This window comes from Protomyctophum parallelum (assembly GCF_964188405.1).
Source record: "Protomyctophum parallelum genome assembly, chromosome: 19".
NCBI lineage: Eukaryota > Metazoa > Chordata > Actinopteri > Myctophiformes > Myctophidae > Protomyctophum > Protomyctophum parallelum.
This window is the reverse complement of record NC_139717.1, coordinates 34,104,328-34,125,246: the sequence shown is the minus strand read 5'-3', so window position 1 is coordinate 34,125,246 and position 20,919 is coordinate 34,104,328. Positions and strand designations below refer to the sequence as shown.

Below are 20,919 nucleotides of genomic sequence, written 5' to 3'. Positions count from 1 at the left end.
CAGGTTGTTTTTATTGTTTAACTTGGTGACAGTACTTCATATAGTACTTCATTAGACCCCTTGGTGTGGTTAAATATCTTGAGGTGCCCTCAACAAGTTTTCTTCGACTGCATACACCTCATGGTACCACAAGGCTCCAGACATCCCAAAATAAACTGGTCAGGCTACTATACTTCCAGAACCCACCTCACCCCTGCCCTTTTTGATAGGCTGGAATGGCTTAGGGTTGACATAATGCAACTTGCAAAGTTGCAATATGCTGGTCTACAAGATTTGCTACACCACTAAGATACCCAGGCATGTACCTGTCAAAATACTTTCTACGAAGTCTACAATCACAACACCAGAGCTCCATAAACCACATGCAAAGGGGCAAGTCCTAATTGGCGGAGACCAATATTGGAAAATGGTCACAGGAAAAATGGAGAGACTGAATGAAGGACTAGTTGCACTGGAAAGTGTATTTGGATGGCTGGTGCAAGGAGAAGTCACCACGCTAAATATCATAACTGAAGTTGTGGACATTGAAGTGATGCACATCAGCGTCGGAGAGGAACAGGCACTGTCAGATCAGTTACGCAACTTTTGGGAAATCGAATCCCTTGGAATCCACATGAAAGAAATGCATTCTGAGAAGGAAGACATGGCAGTGTATCCCAAGCCGTGCATATCCACGGCTTCCCAAGCCGTGGATATCCACGGCTTCCCAAGCCGTGCATATCCACGGATATCCCAAGCCGTGCATATCCACGGATATCCCAAGCCGTGCATATCCACGGATATCCCAAGCCGTGCATATCCACGGCTTCCCAAGCCGTGCATGCCTATTCCCACTATAGGCTGAGGAAGAAATGCCACTTGACAGTTTTCAAATCAGCCTCATGGTGGCGCTACAACAGGCCAAGTTGCGTCTCACACACACTCACACACTCACACTCACACTCACACTCACACTCACACAAACAAAAATTTAATTACTCCTAAACATTTTGCCAAACATCACACACTCTCCTGGTGGAGACCTGTGCCCAGAAGGGCACTTTTTCTATAATTTCTGCATCTCTTAGGGCCCATTTAACCATATAATGCATTTGGATGGCAAAAATGGCAGATCTGCAAGTTCAGTTAGATGTGCTGTGAGTTTGCATATCTGCTATAGGACCGTTGCACAGTGAAGTATATATAAACAAGGCTTTAGGATTTATAAATCGTTTTTAGAATCCTCCTCCTCAGGAGCATATCCACGGATTATATCACAAGCCGTGCATATCCACGGCAAGCCGTGCATGCCTATTCCCACTATAAACTGAGGAAGAAATGCCACTTGGTGGCGCTACAACAGGCCAAGTTGCGTCTCACACACACACACACACACACACACGCGCGCGCGCGCGCACTGCACGCACACACACACACCGGGGTTAAATTAATTTTGCTCCTATGCCACTAAAGACACAACGTCCAAGTCAGACGCATGCCAAACACTCACTCAGCAGTCTCAGCTTACTGACTCTAATTCAATGTCTTATGATTATGAATATAATTAAATGTAAATGTGTCTTACTCTTATAAACCCATGGGGTTTAGGGCACTTTGTGTGCAGAACACGAAAATAAAATAATCAATCAAAGATAAATACTTGCTACCTCCCACAATGCAGTCTGCTGTTCCCTTTGAGTAACAACATTGATACAAAAATAAAATACAAAAAATAAAATAACAGGAGATTCCACTCAGTGATAGAAAAACCAATGTAGCTACTGTAGAAAGAAACACCGGTTCAAAGTGTAACCTCGGCTGGGAGGCGAACCCCGGACCTCATATCAACTAGGCGCATACGTTACCAGTGGACTAAAGAGCCAGACCTGAGGAAGAGCCAAACCTAAAGACACCAAGCACATACAAATACATTTGTCACGTTTTAAGCTATTTTAATATAAATGTTTATTTAAAGACATTTAGTTATAATTATTAATTCCATCGCTTAATTGTATCAAATAAATCCACTAAAGACTAGGCCTAGTTGTAATAATTCATTCCATCTGTTAAATCCACTAAAGATATAGCTGTATTAATTCTATCACTGAGGAAATCTCTTACATTTCCGGCGTGAGCGGACGTCCATACGCCGTTACTACGCGGTCCAAGAGAGAGACGGCGTATCAACGTCGTGTGCACGGCGTGTCGGCGTAGGTCATTTTCAGGTCACTTTCAACTGTCTGAAAACACAAAAATAGTCTAAAACTGTCCGACGGCGTGAGCGGACGTTGATACGCCGTTGATACGCCGTCCAGAGAGAGACGGCGTATCAACGTCGTATGGATGGCGTGTCGGCGTAGTTCATTTTCAACTGGACAACGTTGGCGCTGTTCACTTTCAACTATTTTTGCTATGATTGATTGTTGATTGATTTTTGATTGATTATTTTATTTTCGTGTTCTGCATACAAAGTGCCCTAACCCCATGGGTTTATAAGAGTAAGACACATTTACATTTAATTATATTCATAATCATAAGACATTGAATTAGAGTCAGTGAGCTGAGACTGCTGAGTGAGTGTTTGGCATTGATTGATTGATTGAAATATTTATTAACAGTTTGTAGAATTTACAGTACATTTTAAGCACAAACTCAATACAAAGACTGTTAACTGTGAGTGGACGACCCAATTAAGCATTACACTTGTTTACAACAGGGTCCACATTGTTCAATTCATCAAAACATTTAGAGACATACAAATAGACACTTCTATGTAGCTAAAGAACAGAACAGGAATTCATCATATAGGAAGCAAAAAGGGAAAAGATATATATACAGTGAGGGGAAATGGGGTGGGGGGGGGATTCAGATTTTACAGAGGCCAGTTTCGAATTGCAGCCATCCGTAGGTGCCCTTTGAGAGCGGTTTTGAAGGAGTCAAGGGATTCACATGTCTTAATGACTGTTGGTAGGGCGTTCCACATTTTGGTGGCATAGGAGCGAAAAGAATTTAGTCCCTTGTTTGTGCCGAATCTGGGTTGTACATGGTTTGTTGCACTCCCTCTGGTGTTGTGGGTGTGGACTTCGTTTACATTAAGGAAGTATTTAGCATGCGTCTGACTTGGACGTTGTGTGGCTAATTGTGCAGAGAGAAAAGTGATATTAACTTCTTTGTGCAGTGTTGAATTTATACTTGGCTCGTGCACTTTACTAGAAATATATATATTTCAAAGTTCTCCAGGACCATAATTGAACTAGGAGATCTGGGACTTGAACATGGAAGAGCATGTTGAGAGCCTGATCACCAGACCAGTACACCATCTCATAGTTGTTGAAGACGTGTTCTTTTGTATTTTAGATTGCTCAGCTCAATCAGCAGGACCACACACCATACATTTTCTTCCAGCTCGTCGTCAGATCGTCTTGGTACAGAGCGCCCCCTGAAATGCATGCATTCGTTATTTGATCCCTGCGATTAAATCCAACTGGTGTCATCATCATATACATTATTACAGTCACCAGGGGGCGCTCTGTACCAAGACGATCTGACGACGAACTGGAAGAAAATGTATGGTGTGGTCCTGCTGATTGAGCTGAGCAATCTAAAATACAAAAGAACACGTCTTCAACAACAATGAGAGATAGTGTACTGGTCCGGTGATTAGGCTCTCAACACAGAGGTTCCATGTTCAAGTCCCAGATCTCCTAGTTCAATTCTGGAGAACTTTTAAATATATATATTTCTAGTAAAGTGCACGAGCCAAGTAAATTCAACACTGCACAAAGAAGTTAATATCACTTTTCTCTCTGCACAATTAGCCACACAACGTCCAAGTCAGACGCATGCCAAACACTCACTCAGCAGTCTCAGCTCACTGACTCTAATTCAATGTCTTATGATTATGAATATAATTAAATGTAAATGTGTCTTACTCTTATAAACCCATGGGGTTAGGGCACTTTGTATGCAGAACACGAAAATAAAATAATCAATCAAAAATCAATCAACAATCAATCATAGCAAAAATAGTTGAAAGTGAACAGCGCCAACGTTGTCCAGTTGAAAATGAACTACGCCGACACGCCATCCATACGACGTTGATACGCCGTCTCTCTCTGGACGGCGTATCAACGGCGTATCAACGTCCGCTCACGCCGTCGGACAGTTTTAGACTATTTTTGTGTTTTCAGACAGTTGAAAGTGACCTGAAAATGACCTACGCCGACACGCCGTGCACACGACGTTGATACGCCGTCTCTCTCTTGGACCGCGTAGTAACGGCGTATGGACGTCCGCTCACGCCGGAAATGTAAGAGATTTCCTCAGTGATAGAATTAATACAGCTATATCTTTAGTGGATTTAACAGATGGAATGAATTATTACAACTAGGCCTAGTCTTTAGTGGATTTATTTGATACAATTAAGCGATGGAATTAATAATTATAACTAAATGTCTTTAAATAAACATTTATATTAAAATAGCTTAAAACGTGACAAATGTATTTGTATGTGCTTGGTGTCTTTAGGTTTGGCTCTTCCTCAGGTCTGGCTCTTTAGTCCACTGGTAACGTATGCGCCTAGTTGATATGAGGTCCGGGGTTCGACTCCCAGCCAAGGTTACACTTTGAACCAGTGTTTCTTTCTACAGTAGCTACATTGGTTTTTCTATCACTGAGTGGAATCTCCTGTTATTTTATTTTTTGTATTTTATTTTTGTATCAATGTTGTTACTCAAAGGGAACAGCAGACTGCATTGTGGGAGGTAGCAAGTATTTATTTTTGATTGATTATTTTATTTTCGTGTTCTGCACACAAAGTGCCCTAACCCCATGGGTTTATAAGAGTAAGACACATTTACATTTAATTATATTCATAATCATAAGACATTGAATTAGAGTCAGTAAGCTGAGACTGCTGAGTGAGTGTTTGGCATGCGTCTGACTTGGACGTTGTGTCTTTAGTGGCATAGGAGCAAAATGAATTTAACCCCGGTGTGTGCGTGTGCGCGCGCGCGCGCGCACGCGTGTGTGTGTGTGTGTGTGTGTGTGTGTGTGTGTGAGACGCAACTTGGCCTGTTGTAGCGCCACCAAGTGGCATTTCTTCCTCAGTTTATAGTGGGAATAGGCATGCACGGCTTGCCGTGGATATGCACGGCTTGTGATATAATCCGTGGATATGCTCCTGAGGAGGAGGATTCTAAAAACGATTTATAAATCCTAAAGCCTTGTTTATATATACTTCACTGTAAATGTGTCTTACTCTTATAATCCCATGGGGTTAGGGCACTTTGTGTGCAGAACACGAAAATAAAATAATCAATCAAAAATAAATACTTGCTACCTCCCACAATGCAGTCTGCTGTTCCCTTTGAGTAACAACATTGATACAAAAATAAAATACAAAAAATAAAATAACAGGAGATTCCACTCAGTGATAGAAAAACCAATGTAGCTACTGTAGAAAGAAACACTGGTTCAAAGTGTAACGTTGGCTGGGAGTCGAACCCCGGACCTCATTATAATGTGGAGCCCTACTAAGAAATGTGAATCCATAGGCTCCTTCAAAACCGCTCTCAAAGAACACTTATACCACGGGCGGCTGCAATTCGAAACTGCAGGCACCTGTAAAAAAGTTATATAAGCAATACATTTTTTTATGTCTTTAAATGTTCTGATGAATTGAAAATGGAGGACCCTGATGTAAACACTAGTGCCTTTTCTGGTTTAATCCTCTAGCAAGGCTCCAGACCTCCCAAAACAAACTGGTCAGGCTCCTACTTGGCCTCACCCCCCGAACCCACCTCACCCCTGCCCACTTTGACAGGCTGGGATGGCTTAGGGTCGACGACAGAGTACAGAATCTTGCAATGGGTCTGGTCCACAAGATTCGATACACCACCAAGATACCCATGTACCTGTCTAAATACTTCCTTAATGTAAACGAAGTCCACACCCACAACACCAGAGGGAGTGCAACAAACCATGTACAACCCAGATTCGGCACAAACAAGGGACTAAATTATTTTCGCTCCTATGCCACCAAAATGTGGAACGCCCTACCAACAGTCATTAAGACATGTGAATCCCTTGACTCCTTCAAAACCGCTCTCAAAGGGCACCTACGGATGGCTGCAATTCGAAACTGGCCTCTGTAAAATCTGAATCCCCCCCCCCCCCATTTTCCCTCACTGTATATTGTATCTTTTCCCTTTTTTGCTTCCCATATGATGAATTCCTGTTCTGTACTTTAGCTACATAGAAATGTCTATTTGTATGTCTCTAAATGTCTGTATGTCTTTAAATGTTTTGATGAATTGAACAATGTGGACCCTGTTGTAAACAAGTGTAATGCTTAATTGGGTCGTCCACTCACAGTTGACAGTCTTTGTATTGAGTTTGTGCTTAAAATGTACTGTAAATTCTACAAACTGTTAATAAATATTTCAATCAATCAATCAAAGCAGTTTTTGTATTGACCTGTACTTTCGTTTGAACTACCCATTCTACAAACTGAATAAAATGTTCAATCAATAAACAACATTCTTAGCGATCCCACTCACACTGTTTCTTCAGGATACTTTCTAGTTCAAATTGCCCCAATATATAGGGCTAAAGAGTGGTTAATTAATTGATGCTAGAACTTAGAAGTAATTTTGCTGTGGACCCCAGCCCCTGCAACCCCCCCAATATCAAACACATGTTTGATGTTGGTAATATGTGTGTACTGTGTAGTGTAGGCCTACTGTACTGACTGATGGATTTAGCACAATTGTTTTGGAAATCAAACTGAAGTTCTGAACACTCACTGTATAAAGATTATGCTAACTAATCGACGAAACTATGCTCTAAAAAAGGAAAATAGTCGTCTCTCTCTCTCTCTCTCTCTCTCGACAGACCGTTGAACCGACTCGCGGACTCACACGTGCGTCCATCGTTTCCATGGTTTCCATGGTACAACGTCATCTACACTCGACACACACTAGTCTTCACATCCCGCGACGCGCTAAACAAGCGCGCGGATTCTGAACTGAATCACCACAGAAATTACTTTTTTCTTCGATATCTGCAAGTTATACAAATTTCTCTGAATTATGTTAGTGTTCTAAACTTGTTATTTGAGTTCCTTCGGGGATGACACAATCAATAGTTGTTCAGGGTGAGTAAGTATAGTGACTGAACAAGTAAAAACGCAGCAGTATATCAATTGTATAGCAATCATCGTAGTGGTTACATTTTCACATCCAAACGTTTCTTTCTTCAGTTGGGCAGGCTGGAAACCAAATTGGGTGCAGGTTTTGGGATCTCGCTTTGAGAGAACATGCACATGTCAATAAAGTAAGTATAAAACTACAACAGAGCAGTGCACACGTATGTCGTATAATCCAGCATACTGCTAGTCTGCTACATGGTATTATCTCGACATGACTCTTTCCCTGCACTGATACACCAAGATCTATAAGTAAGTTAAATACATTTTTGTGCACAAAATATAATTGAAGACAACTCTGCATAGCATAGCCTACTACACTTGGAGTACCTCCTATAAAACAAGTCTACTCGTAGTCTATCCTAGCCCTACAAGCAGAACCCAATGCTACTGAAGTTTCTGACATTTTTGACGACACAGACCATGGGGTCCTGTTGCAGCAGTATCCTGCCACCTGGTACGCGGGCATAATAAAACATAAACACCGTGTTTACGGCCTGTCTGCGCTCTTTGACGACATTTTTTCGTGTGAGGGCTTCTGAATATGTGAAGTATAAGTACCCATACATGCCGCTGCGAATATCTCCTGTGGCGCGGAAGCCGTTAAGTATTTTTAATCTTTGTTTGACCGATTTGGTCGCTTTGATTCTTCTCTTCCTTCCTTGTTTATTGACACCTCATTGTACTGCCTATCTGGCTAGCTAGTGGCGCTATAGAGCACCGAAGTCCTGACGTAACTCGCTCATCCCGACGATTCCCCTGGTTCGCGGAAGTGATTTCTCTATGGAGAATAACATGGGGTGATCTTAATATCGTCTACTATAAGCGTTGTGGTCCAAAAATAAACAAGCTGTCTCGGCGTTATTGTCGGGAAGGTGTCTCTGTATCGTTTGCAACAGTCAGTCACTCATATATGATACAGTCTGCTTCTAGCGAAAATCTAACTAATTCAGTAGCAGTAACATTAGCGTTTTCTCTCAGTCAGTTGATTCTTCATATCCATATGAGTGAAGCGGCCGGGATGACATGTTTATTTTTCAAACACAGTTGTTATATGAGGCGATCTCAAATCGCCTCAATGGGGATTTCAATGCAACTAAACAAATACATGAACCTGGGGACAGACGCCCTCTACTGAAAGTGACGTCAGACTTCGGTGCTCTATAGCTATGACAGAGCAGATCAGAGACAGGGACGTAGCCGCACGCAAAGCGACATCCAAATTTCAGAAAAGCTTTACGGAGGGTTCCGAGAGGGGCTAAGTCTATCCATACTGTGGCCGCAATTTGCAACTCTAGAGTTGCAAATAGAGGGCATGCGTTAGCCGCAATTTGTTTCTGAATGAATGCAATTTCTGTCCAATTAGTCAGGGAAGTTTATCAGAATAATGTCAAATCTGGGAATACATTTCTTACCAAGAATTTTCTTCACCAATGTGTTTGTAAAGGTGTCTACTAACATTCAACCACCCTAGGGGAATTTTTGACAGCTGCTGAAAGTTGGGGTACAAAAACAACCATTATATTAAGGCAAAATGTTCTAAATATAGGCCTATGCCAAATTCGGCCATAGCAACTGCCAACTAACCTGACGCTGCCAGATCCAAGAAGCTTGCTACATAAATTTGCCGCCCCCATCTGGCAGAGTCAGGTTAACTGCCAACTGCCAAGGAGTGGTTTTTTGTGCGAAACTAATGCTTGGAATGGGTTCTAATTTGGCCTTAGCCACTTTCCTAAATGTGCTGACCTCATCACATTTGTGATGACGGCTGTGGCCGTTTTTAGCCCAAGCAGTGTTTTTCGTCCAAAACTAATGCTCGGAATGGATTCAGAATCAAGCAAACCCCCTAGTTTGACATATGCCACATGCTACTTAAAGCATAATGAAATGTAGAACATTTTGCCGTATAATGATTGATGTACCCCAACTTTCAGCAGCTGTCAAAATTTCCCCTAGGGTGGTTGAATAGAAACCAATGTGGGATATGTTAGTAGACACCTTTACTTTAAAGTTAACACATTGGTGAAGAAAATTCTTGGTAAGATATTTTTTAATAATGGGATGAATCTAGAGTTGCAATACCCTTCATTGACTCCCCATTCATCCAGTTTGCGATCTGCTTGTAAACGAGGTTAAACTCATTTAACTCACCAACAATTCAGCTCTAGGCCAAGCTTGAATTATCCACTTTCAATCTGCCGAGCTTTTGTTTCATAAAAATCCACCGTAGACATGTTATGAGCTACTTCCTGTCACTTTTTGTAAGTGTTGGAGTTCGGAAGCACTTGTCGTAAGTCACTGAACGGCCCTGCGTACCACCTGAATTTGCACATAATACAGGAGGCAGCAGTGCGACCAGTTAATAAAAATGAGTGCTTCCAAACTCCAACACACAAAGAATCGCCTGCACAGAATTTCTTGACAGAAAGTAGCTCATAACATGTCTACGGTGGACTTTTATGAAACAAAAGCTTGGCAGATTGAAATGTTGGTAAGTTTAACGTTGTTTAATACAAGCAGAACACAAACGCAAATTGGATGAATGGGGAGTCAATGGAGTATATGGTATTGCAACTCTAGATTTATCCCATTATTAAAAAATCGAGAGTTGCAAATTGTGACCCCCGGTGGTCTATTGGTCCACTCTTTTTTCCCCCTCTACACCAAATTAGTTTGTGGGAAATAATCCATCTACTGAAGCTCACAACGCATTGCAAATTCACAATGTGCCACGTTGTGAGCGTGTAGTTCTGCTATTTTCACAAATGTTCATGTGACATGCACAATCACATGATGCCCGGTTCATGTGGCTAAGTTTATGTGTAACATCCATCTTGTTTTTTGTTTTGCTTTCCTTAAGAAAGGTGTGTATGACGAAGCCCTGAGCAGCTTTTTTCGGAATGTGGAATCAAGGTAATCACACTCCCTTTTTGATGCAATAAACTTCTATTCCATGTCAACGTAACTCCTTGGATTGAAAACGGGGTCTATTTAACCCGAATTATACTTTGCTGTACACGATTGTGTTGTGCTTCCAAAATAGCACATCTACAAGCTCATAATAACGTGTCACAGCGTTACTCTTAGGGCCGATTCATACTCCTATTTTACTGCTGTTTCGGTGCTGTAGAGCCGAAATGATTTCGGCTCGTCAGAAATTTTCAGTAGTGCCGAAGAGCCGACTTTAGGACGGTACCCGCCCCCCCGAACCTCAAATGACATCACATTGTAGGCTCTACAGAGCCGAACCGACTTTTATTCGGCTCTAAAATAGGAGTATGAATCGGCCCTTAGTATTTCAGCTGTTCTCTGCTCTGCTGTGTCCAGTGATGTAAATAGGTTTTCAATGTAATGAGTCCCGGGATGCAGGGATGGTCTTTTAGTTGAGTCCCAGGGATATTTTATGAGTCCCACTTCAACAACGTTAGGAGTCATATTTTGCCATTTTTACAAAATGCAGCATTTAACTCCCATTTCACTTCATATGGTTATAATGTGGTTATGTAGAAAACAGAAGAAGAAATGATTATTATAACTAAAGCTAGCGGAATAAACTAGAATAAAAAGTACAGTAGTGTATCCCGTGAATGCAGAGGTCGTTGTTTTATTGCGTCCCTTAACTATAAACTGCGTTTTGGGATGCAAAATGCACCCTATTTTAAGCTGTGTGTCCATATTGTTCCAGGAGAAGTGATGGAGGAGCCTGTGATGTCATTGGTGGGAGGATCCGCTGTCTGAAGGCCAGGGTAAAGTCTCCTCGCACCTTTGTGGCTTGCCCGATAAATGCCGTTTTGAATGAGACACTGTCTGAGTGTGAGACCCAGTGCCCCAAAGATGACAGTTGTGTTTTTGTCCCCTCAGGCGGTGCTGGTGGACATGGAGGAGGGTGTGGTCAACCAAATCCTGCAGGGACCACTGCGAGATGTGTTTGACCGCACGCAGCTCCTCACGGACGTGGCAGGGTCAGGAAACAACTGGTAAGTTGGTGACTCTGAAGGAGTACAAATGGAACCAAAATGGACCCGTAATTCGTACACAGACCTGCGACGGTACCTTTGGAACCTCCTATAGGAATTGTTAAAGGGCACCGTTAAGGAATCGGACCATTGTGGAGCCCCGGCATAACTAGTGGTGGTTTCAATTTATCAATATGGCAATATATTGATATATACTCCAGACGATATGTTCAGTTAAGTTCAGTTTATTTTGGTCATAGAATGAACATTGAATGCATTAATTCATTTGATCATAACTTTGCACGAAGACCAAAAAGGTATAGGCTGAAGTCAGTGGCTTATGAATCACACCTTGGAAAGCATGAGTGTCTATTTAAGTGTTTTTTGACTGGGGGGGGTCATAGTTTGACAGCAGGAATTGCCTGTCATAATTTGACCCCAGTATCAGGTTGTATTAGGATGTTGATATTCATTCATCAGCCAACACTCCCCACTCACAGGTAGTTGCCCCCCCCCCCCCTTTGATTTACATCAAAAGGGCATGTGAGCTCAAACCCACAATTCAACATTTTGGTTTTAAGATGTTGATATTCATTTTGTAATCCTCCTTAGGACCCCAGATCACATCTTGGAAAGCATGAGTGTCTATTTCAAACAAACTGTTTTTTTGACTGGGGGGGGGTCATATTTTTCAGCAGGAATTGCCTGTCATAATTTGACCCCCCAGAATATTCATTCATCAGCCAACACTCATCAGTAAAGAAAAGCTCTTGTAGTAAATGCATGATCATTATTTGGAATCAACGTACAATATCGTATATCGATATATATATCGTAAAGTGGCCTCTGTATCGTGATACGTATCTATTGTGAGATTGCAGCCAATACCCACCACTACCTGTAACTATTATGACGTGCCCGGATAATGTACGCTAAGGTTAAAGTGGTTTACACAATGGGGAATATATCAGAACTCACTCAGCAGGTGCAATAATCAACTTTCCTGCTCTTCTTTTTTTTTTTCAATTTACTTTTTATTGAATTTTAATCAAACATACATGTAAACGAAAAGACTGACAATACAAACAACAAAATAAGATAACATACGTACAATACATTCAAGGGGAGATATCTGCCTCTCTTCTCTATTGATGATCATAATACATAAGTACCTCAAACAGGTTCATCTGCTTCTACAGGTTAAACAGAAAACTGAATTTAAACAAAGTCAGGTCTTATGGTAGAGACATGAGTAATCCAAGTCTCCTGCTCTTCATCTGTCCACAGGGCAGTAGGTCACATGACATATGGTTCAGCCTACAGGGAGCAGATAGTGGAGAAGCTACGGAGAGCGGCAGAACATTGTGACTGTCTTCAGTGTTTCTTCCTCATTCACTCTATGGGAGGAGGTGAGGCACAAAAACGGACGGTGCATTACAAATGTTCCCATTTTAAAACAGTTCACTAAAATATGTGTGTGTACTGTATGTATCATGTATACAGCATTATGCATGTTTACATGGCTCTAGCAGAATTCCTCAAACAAGAAGTGATACAGCTTAGAGACGGTGTCATACTAACATTTATTGCACCTTCTTCTTACAACTTTGTCTTCACCAGACTTAGAAGGCAGTAGCCCTCCTTGTGTTTCTAATTTGACGTTTCTCCCGGGTTGGTGACTGCCATGCAGGGACGGGCTCGGGCCTGGGGACCAGATTGCTGACGCTGTTGGAGGAAGAGTTCCCAGAGGTGTGTCGAATCGTCACCTCCGTCTTCCCCTCTGCCGAGGACGACGTCATCACCTCTCCTTACAACAGCGTCCTGGCCATGAGAGAGCTCACGGAGCATGCAGACTGCGTGCTACCTGTGGAAAACCAGGTTTCTGTATTTGTCAATGATTTGATTTGCCTGTCTTTCTTTGTATCTTTATGGAATCTTCATCTAGATTCCTGTTTTTTCTTTTTTTATTCCTAAATTGACAAACACTAATTCATTTCAAAGGATTCCTTTTCTTTTTGTTCTTTCTCACACACTGACGAAAGCTGGATAGCCGAAATTATGACGTAGAAAATCTAAAAAGGTAAAACTAATTGTGTGCGACACAGGCCATTGACTTCAACCTTTTTATATCAAAGTTCAAGGTTGTCTTTATTTATCTCCCTCAGGAGAAATTTGTCTTGGAGATAGCTGCATACATTCAACAGAAGAAAAAAAAGAAAAACACCAAGAAACACAAGAACATACAAAAATAATCACACCCGTGTGAAATGAGGGGCGCTCTTGTCATCGTACAGATTTACGTCCCCTCAAAACAGAGATATTGCACACATTGCCTCGATAAAGTGCAACTAGTCAGTTATGGTTCCTTTCATTTAGCAATTTCTGATTAAGCATTTTAATTGACAGAGGAACAAATTAGTGCTTAAATCTATTCTACTCACACCGTAGAGTCCTATATCTCTTGCCAGATAGCAGTAGATCGTACTCTCGGTTCAATACATGCAAGGGGTCGGATAAGATATTCCGATGGAGGGGAAAGGAACTGGTTGGAATAACGTGTTCCTTCCACGCGCTACGTCCAACCAGGGAAACTCCCCCCTGTCAGGTGTAAAGGAGTGACTTGGACACTCAGGCATGAAGGAAGCATGAGTTAAGTCCGTTGTTCTCCCCAGGTTGGCGGAGGGTGTGTAGAGCCCAGAATCACATTAGATAATTGACACATGGGTGAGAAATGGGTTACAAAATCGTGGGATAAACATTTATTTAGAAAAAAAAGATATTCCGAGCTTGCTCAAAAATGGCCTGGGGAGCCTAGCCTGGCAAATGTATGATGTTTTTATTGTTTTCTCCCCATCATTTAATTCTCTGGATTAGCCATAATACATTTTATTCTAATAATTGTGTGTCAATGCTGTTACCTCATTAATGTTGATAATTAACGATCGCTCCTAACGCCATCAAATGTCCACGATTCCTCACATGATCCAGTCCCTGGTTGACATTGTGAACAAGATCAAGCACATGTCTCAGAGTGGGATCAAGAGAGACAGCACAGTCATCTCTGGTCAGGGTGGAGTCAGTGGTGCAGAGAAGCCCTTTGATGCCATGAATAACATTGTGGCCAACCTGCTGCTCAACATGACCAGGTATGTGTGGTACTAGCACAGGAATTACAGTATTTGTTGTGGGATTTGCTGACCTTACCTTGGTTATACTGTCATCATGGCGCATAGCCAAGGTTGTAACCCCCGTGATTATTTCCCAATCAGCAGAGCTTGTAAACCAGCTAGTTTCGCTGCGCCACATTGTCATACGATAGGGAATGGAGCTTACTGTAAGACAAGTGGTTTGTAAATAGTAATACTGTTCATCAAAGATGCGAATATAATCCATTTCTAATGGATGCCTTGGCCTGGAGGAGAGGTCATCAGGTGGTCTCCAACCTCCTCCCATTACTGTGGGAGAGTGTAATCATCCAATCCCCTAAGCAACTCAAAGCAAGGGTGAATACCAACCATCTGCCATTTTGGAGGCGCAACCCACACGTTGCGCTGTGTTGCTCATTCCAGGAATGCCCAATCCTTACAAGCTATACCTCGTTGTAAAGGTGACTAACCAACGATGAAAACGATATAAAATACAATACCAATTGGTTAGACTTGGTTACTACACCGAAAGTAGCTGATGTACAAGCTCACGCGTTTTTTCAGCATGCAATCAAGTGTAAAATGACTTATACTGGATCTCTTGTCCACTAGTCCCTAACATTTTAGTCTAGATTTTAATTTGTTGACGAAATTGTCAATATACATAGTCTTAGTTTTAGTCATCATAGCTTCGTTTTAATTTAGTTTCCATTTAGTTTTCGTCAGTGAAAAAAGGTAGTCGACGAACATTTACGAGTCATAGTATTAGTCAAGGAAATCAACACTGTTCTGCATCGTCTCCTTCTTTAGTCGTTGCTGATGGATGTGATTGACGCGCGTGCTCCTTCCTCTGCAGCTCTGCTCGTTTCGAGGGCTCTCTCAACATGGACCTCAATGAGATCGCCATGAACCTGGTTCCCTTTCCGCGTCTGCACTATCTGGTACCAAGCCTCACTCCTCTGTACACCCTGGCTGATGTCAACATCCCCACCAGAAGGTATGCTGCCCCCTGTCGGCGTTTCTACATCACTGTTCTAACCTCCTAGTTTTATGATTAGGGTTGCAGTGCCCTAATAGTTAATCTAACGAATCGATGTAATCGATTATAACAGTGGTTTCGAACCCTTTTCATATCGAGGTCCGTTATCTTTCCTGCATTTGAGCCACGGACCACCATTTGATGAGATTTAGCCTCTCGGACCCAAGACATAAGAGTATTTTATAATCGTTGGAATTGTCCACAATTCCATGCTTTATTGATGTGGTATCATAGAGATACAAAAAATACAATTCTTCTACATTCTCTAATTGTGTAGACTTCTTATAAATTAAGTAATGCAGATATTTAACAATTATTTAACTCTTGAGAGGGTCCATTTGGTTTCATTTTACACTCAAGAGTTAAAGATCTATAAGAGTTCATTGGTGGTCCCTGGACCACTGGTTGAGAACCACTGGATTCTAACAATTTATATTTTTTTAAAGTAGTGAAAATAACAGATCTACAAAAAAACCTCCCACTTCATCCTCGTAGACTGGATCAGATGTTCAGTGATGCCTTCAGTAAAGACAACCAGCTGATCCGCGCCGACCCAAAGCACGGCCTCTATCTGGCCTGTGCCCTCATGGTCAGGGGCAACGTTCAGGTGTCCGACCTCCGCAGGAATATTGAGAGGTCAGACAACACCCCCTTAACACACACACACACACACACACACACACACACACACACACATACACACACACACACACACACACACACAGGTTGGGGTTCAAGGCTGCAGCACACACACAACCCCACTAATAGGCCCAAAGATGACCTTCCTAGCCGTGCTGCTCAAATACTGGCCTCATTCAGCACCGGGTGTGTTTTTTTTCTTTTCTTCGACAGCCATGATTCATGACTAGCCCATTCAGCTCCCTCCTCTCCACTAAGCTCTCTCTCTCCCCTTCTCCATTTCTCTCTCTAGACTTTGTTTTCATGTGGCATGTCAAGAGAATCAGAAACATGAGGTGGTATTAGGGGACATATTTGCACATGACCAGTGATTTAGTGTTGAAAGGGAATTGAGGGTCACACAGTAAAAGCTTCAGTGTTCATTTACAGTATCCATTTGTACGAATGTAACCAAAGGTGTCCCTCTGAGAGTTCTCAGAGTTAAATTAAAGGCCGACTCCACTTCTCAACATAAATCCCATTGTTCTGATAATCATTCGACCCCAAAAATACCCTATGTTGTCTTCTTTCCGTTTCCATTAAGACCTGAGGCCGATCTTCTAAATCCTAACAGTTTCTTCAAACAACTGTTCTTTCTGTGTCAGTAATTCTCAAACTTTTTCATGTCAAGGAGCCCCACAATTGTGTGTATTTGCCTGCCAACCCCCATCCCACAAGCAAAGATATGAGTTAAAATGAAAGAATATATTCAAAGATTTGCGCCACATTTCCACAAATAAAAATAAAAAAAGCAGATCTACAAGCTCGTAGCGCGACACTCAGTGTCGTGCTATGAGCTTGTATACATGCTATGTTTCAACAGCTAAAGTATAAAATGATGTTTACAGTGGTTAAAGGCTAAACTGACATAGATTCCTTCCAAGTCGTAATGGGTTAACACTGTGGGTTACTGTGTCTCCCTGCTCTGAACCCCTTCCCAGACTGAGGCCCTCGCTGCCCTTCGTCTCATGGAACCAGGAAGGCTGGAAGACGGGCCTGTGTTCGGTGCCTCCCGTGGGCCACTCCCACTCCCTGCTGGCCCTGGCTAACAACACCTGTGTGACGGCCACGCTCATCGACCTGAGAGACCGCTTCACCAAGCTCTACCGGAAGAAGGTTCCCCTTTTATTGTGTCTATGGCCATGTAATAATTAATAATAGAAAGGAATAGCTGCATTCTGCCTCCGAACTGGGTCACACGTTGGACTCACGGCAGTGGAATTGGTACAGTAATGCAGGGTTTCCCAAACCTTTCCAAGTACCCCCAAATAGCCTCGTGTTGCAGCCTCCTATTGCAAAACGGGTCTAAGACAATGAAGAAAATAGTTAAAATAGATGACCTACAAGGTCACGCTGTGACATGCTTATACTGTAGATCAGATATTTTTGCTATGAATACAGGGGTGCCTCGAGATTTTGACTTGCCCATGAGCCTTGGGCACAACCTTTTTGAAAACCACTGCCATGGAGTATAAGCTAACTAGCTTCATTACCAAAAACCACCACTTAAGTATGTTAAATAATTCAATTTAAAGCGTCTGACATTAGCCTGCAGAAAGGCTTCATTTGTACTTCATTCACTACTGAAAATAGCTGACGTACTTGAGATCAGCTATTATTGGTGCGCAATGAAGTATATACTGTATCAGGCTTAATGTTTACTTCCTCCAGGCAGTTGTCTTCCGCTGTATTTTATTCACAAGGATAATAATAAGTGAATGTGTAGTAGCTACATTGGTACAGTATGAGAGGAATCACAACCAACACTTCTCTTTCACTTGCACAGCAAAAACGCTGCAGTAACTCTTTCAATATTTTATTTAGGTTACCACAGGTCTGCTTCTAACATTATGAGTTCTGGAGGTCACTGCCAAATGAAGCTATGACAAAGTCTGACAAATCAAATGTGACAACAGTCTTCGATCAAATTGACCACATGAGCGTGCATTTACTTGAAAAATGACGACCAGGGACAGATTCTGTGGTCTGGTGTCTTTTTTCCCCACTTCAGTTTTTTCTGTGCAACTGAAATGATGTTCTGTGTTGACAGCAAAATAATGCACATTCACATTCGTAACCCCTTTTTTGTTGTGTATCTGTGTGTACAAAACTTTAAATGATTTGATTGGCTGAGCATGGAATGTGATGCATGACACAGAACATTGTCGTCAAACAATTTAGGCTATTTACATTCCAAATCTTTAAACATAATAGATCGGGTATTTTCATAATTTATTTGGGATAGTTTTTTAAACATATTCACCTAATATCAGAAAAATCACACCTGTGTGCATCTTATCATCATACATCATCTCATTCCAGCCAATCACAATCTGCGTCCTCACTTTTGTCTTCAGTGTTTGTGCTTACACAAACACTCAAAACTGGCCATTCATTGTCAATGGCATTCAATGTTGGTTTGTGTTAGAACAAACACTCAAAACTCGTCATTCATTATGAATGCCATTCAATGTTTGTGTTAGGACAATGTTTGTGTTTACAGTGCCCCTCAAAAAATATAATGAATCCACATTTAACCCACATTTGGGCCAGTGGCCATAGCCAAATAATTGCTCAACGCTAATAGCCGGTCAGCAGGTGCATTAGTGAATCTATATACAGTAGACAATATTTTAGGCCAATAAAAAAAAAATATATATATACCAAATTTCCCACTCCACACCCCAGCTGGACTAATTCTGCTCTCTCACATTAGCCGTGTCTGTGGCTTCCCCCTCCGCTCACCAGCAGCAGGGCTTAATTCCCCAAACTTGTTGTTAAAGGAGAATTCCATGCTAGAAGACTTTCTTACCTTTCTTTATAGTTGTTACGTCCCCCCCAAGAGGTCCAGGTGTTTTTTGTGCAAAAACTCCTTAATGGCTAGCCCTCAATGAATTCCATTGAATTGAATGGGGATTGAATGGGGCTATGGGGTGTAATTCGCTTATTTCCATCAAAATAAGTAGTAAAGTGTGCCATTATGAAGAACATTATGAAGAGAGGATATATACAAAAAGAAAAAGAAATTGAGCGATGGAAATAAGCGAATTAGCACAACACCCCATAGCTCCATTCAATTCCCATTCAATTCAATGCAATTCATTTAGGGCTTATGGTAGGGGAAATAGCCAATAAGGAGGTTTTGCACAAAATAACACCTGGACCTCTTTGGTGGGGAAGTAACAACTACAAATAAAGGTAAGAAAGCCTTCTAGCATGGAATTCTCCTTTAAGAGGGGGCGATCGGCGCAATCAATTCTGTATTAAAAAAACGTAGTTCTACAGTAACAAGCAAGCACACCAGTGCATGCAGTGCAGGTGGTGGTTTCAGAGTTTACGTCTCTGAAACAAGGTCCTTTAAAATAGTTGTGAAAAAATGACAGCAATTTGTTGATGTAAAAAATAAGAAATTAACTTTTACTCTTGAATACTTAAGTATATTTAAAAGCAAGTACTTCTTTACACTTACTTGAGTAACTTTTACTTGTAGTGGAGTAAATCTGAACATGTCTTATTTGACTATTTGTACTCCAAGTACTGGGGTTGAATACTCCAAGTACTGGGGTTGAATACTCGAATACTGGTCTTTGTGAAACTAAGAACAGTGTCTCCGTGTTCTAGACCAGTGGTTCTCAATCTGGTGGGCCGTCATTGCAAGTGAGCGCCCAAATAATTGGCAAAACATTTTAATTCTAATATATAAAAATCAGACCAGTCTGAAGCGAGTGGTGCAACAGCACCCCCTATTGGTACTCTAAACATCGGGACATAGGTAAGGACATAGGGACATTGCTGTTCCTTGGAGTGGTTGCACCACTCAAAAAACAAGCTTTGCTATATTTTCTTTAAAACCTTGGGGAAAAAACCTTTGTGATAACAATAAATATGAACTTAAAGTATACACGGTTAGTTCTATTGATCCAAGCAGGGAACACAGTCGATTGAGCATTACAATAACGCGGCCCACCCGTCTGTTAAGTGGTCACTATGTCAGGTGTTCTTGGATTCATAGAACATAGACACACAGTTTGATCAGACATTGCCTTCTTTGTTTCCAGGCTCATTTACATCACTACCTTCACGTGGAGGGCATGGAGCAGAGCTTCTTCTCCGAGGCTGCCGTCTCCCTCAGCTCACTGATCGAGGAGTACAGTCAACTGGACGCCACCAAGAGGAGACTCGTACCCGACGCACCTCGACTCACCGTCGCCATTTGAAGGTCCACACACTGTCTTTGTCTGGGTGAATCTCCCTGTGTTTATATTTGACCATATTCACACACCATAGACCGTAAAAAGGAAAAGGACTGAGGGAGCCACGACATCACCCATTGGTTTCTACAGACCTGTTTTGAGGCCACTAGTTCCAGAGAAACATGGCAGCGTCGTAGGACAGTGTCACGCACCATAGTTACCGATCTATAAGGTGTGTGTGTGAGTGTGTGTGTGTGTGTGTGTGTGTGTGTGTGTGTGTGTGTGTGTGTGTGTGTGTGTGTGAGTGATACAATGGACTTAATTTTGCAAATAATACTTGGCACAACCAAAAGTGTTTTGTATGTATTACTCTTTTTTTAATTAAATTCTATTTGTACTTAAAGTCAAAGTTATATATCCAGCTCATGAGGTGATTTCAGAAAGTTTTATATTGATGAAAAAATAAATACACACTACATGAACTTATGGCAATGGAATGAATGGATGAGCAGAACATATTGAAACATTTGAGTTACAGTAAATCAAAAGATTAGATGATCCACTAGCGTGATCTCAGCATGTTGCCACTGCACTGCGGGGGTTTCCCGGACATCCACAGTCTTTTATTGAGGTATGGTTAATTCTGGAACATCTACTATTAAAGCTGTTAGCTTGTCCACAACCCATGCTGCTAGAGTTGCACTTCACCTATTTTCAACCA

General features: G+C 41.7%; 1 protein-coding gene across 2 annotated transcripts; it reads left to right on the top strand.

Moving 5' to 3' along the window:
- Positions 1-7,007: 7,007 nt before the first annotated feature.
- tube1 (tubulin, epsilon 1) lies at positions 7,008-20,390 on the top strand. 2 transcript variants are annotated; one of them, XM_083790197.1, is made up of 12 exons: positions 7,008-7,135; positions 7,241-7,314; positions 10,047-10,099; positions 10,872-10,932; positions 11,048-11,163; positions 12,430-12,551; positions 12,833-13,020; positions 14,131-14,288; positions 15,145-15,285; positions 15,823-15,963; positions 16,947-17,121; positions 20,064-20,390. In XM_083790197.1, the coding sequence occupies exons 1-12, from the start codon at positions 7,111-7,113 to the stop codon at positions 20,220-20,222; spliced, it is 1,413 nt and encodes a 470-aa protein (XP_083646323.1). In that variant the 5' UTR covers positions 7,008-7,110; the 3' UTR covers positions 20,223-20,390. The 2 variants fall into 2 exon arrangements, with proteins under 2 accessions (XP_083646323.1, XP_083646324.1); XM_083790198.1 differs by lacking the exon at positions 15,823-15,963.
- The last annotated feature ends 529 nt before the right edge of the window (positions 20,391-20,919 follow it).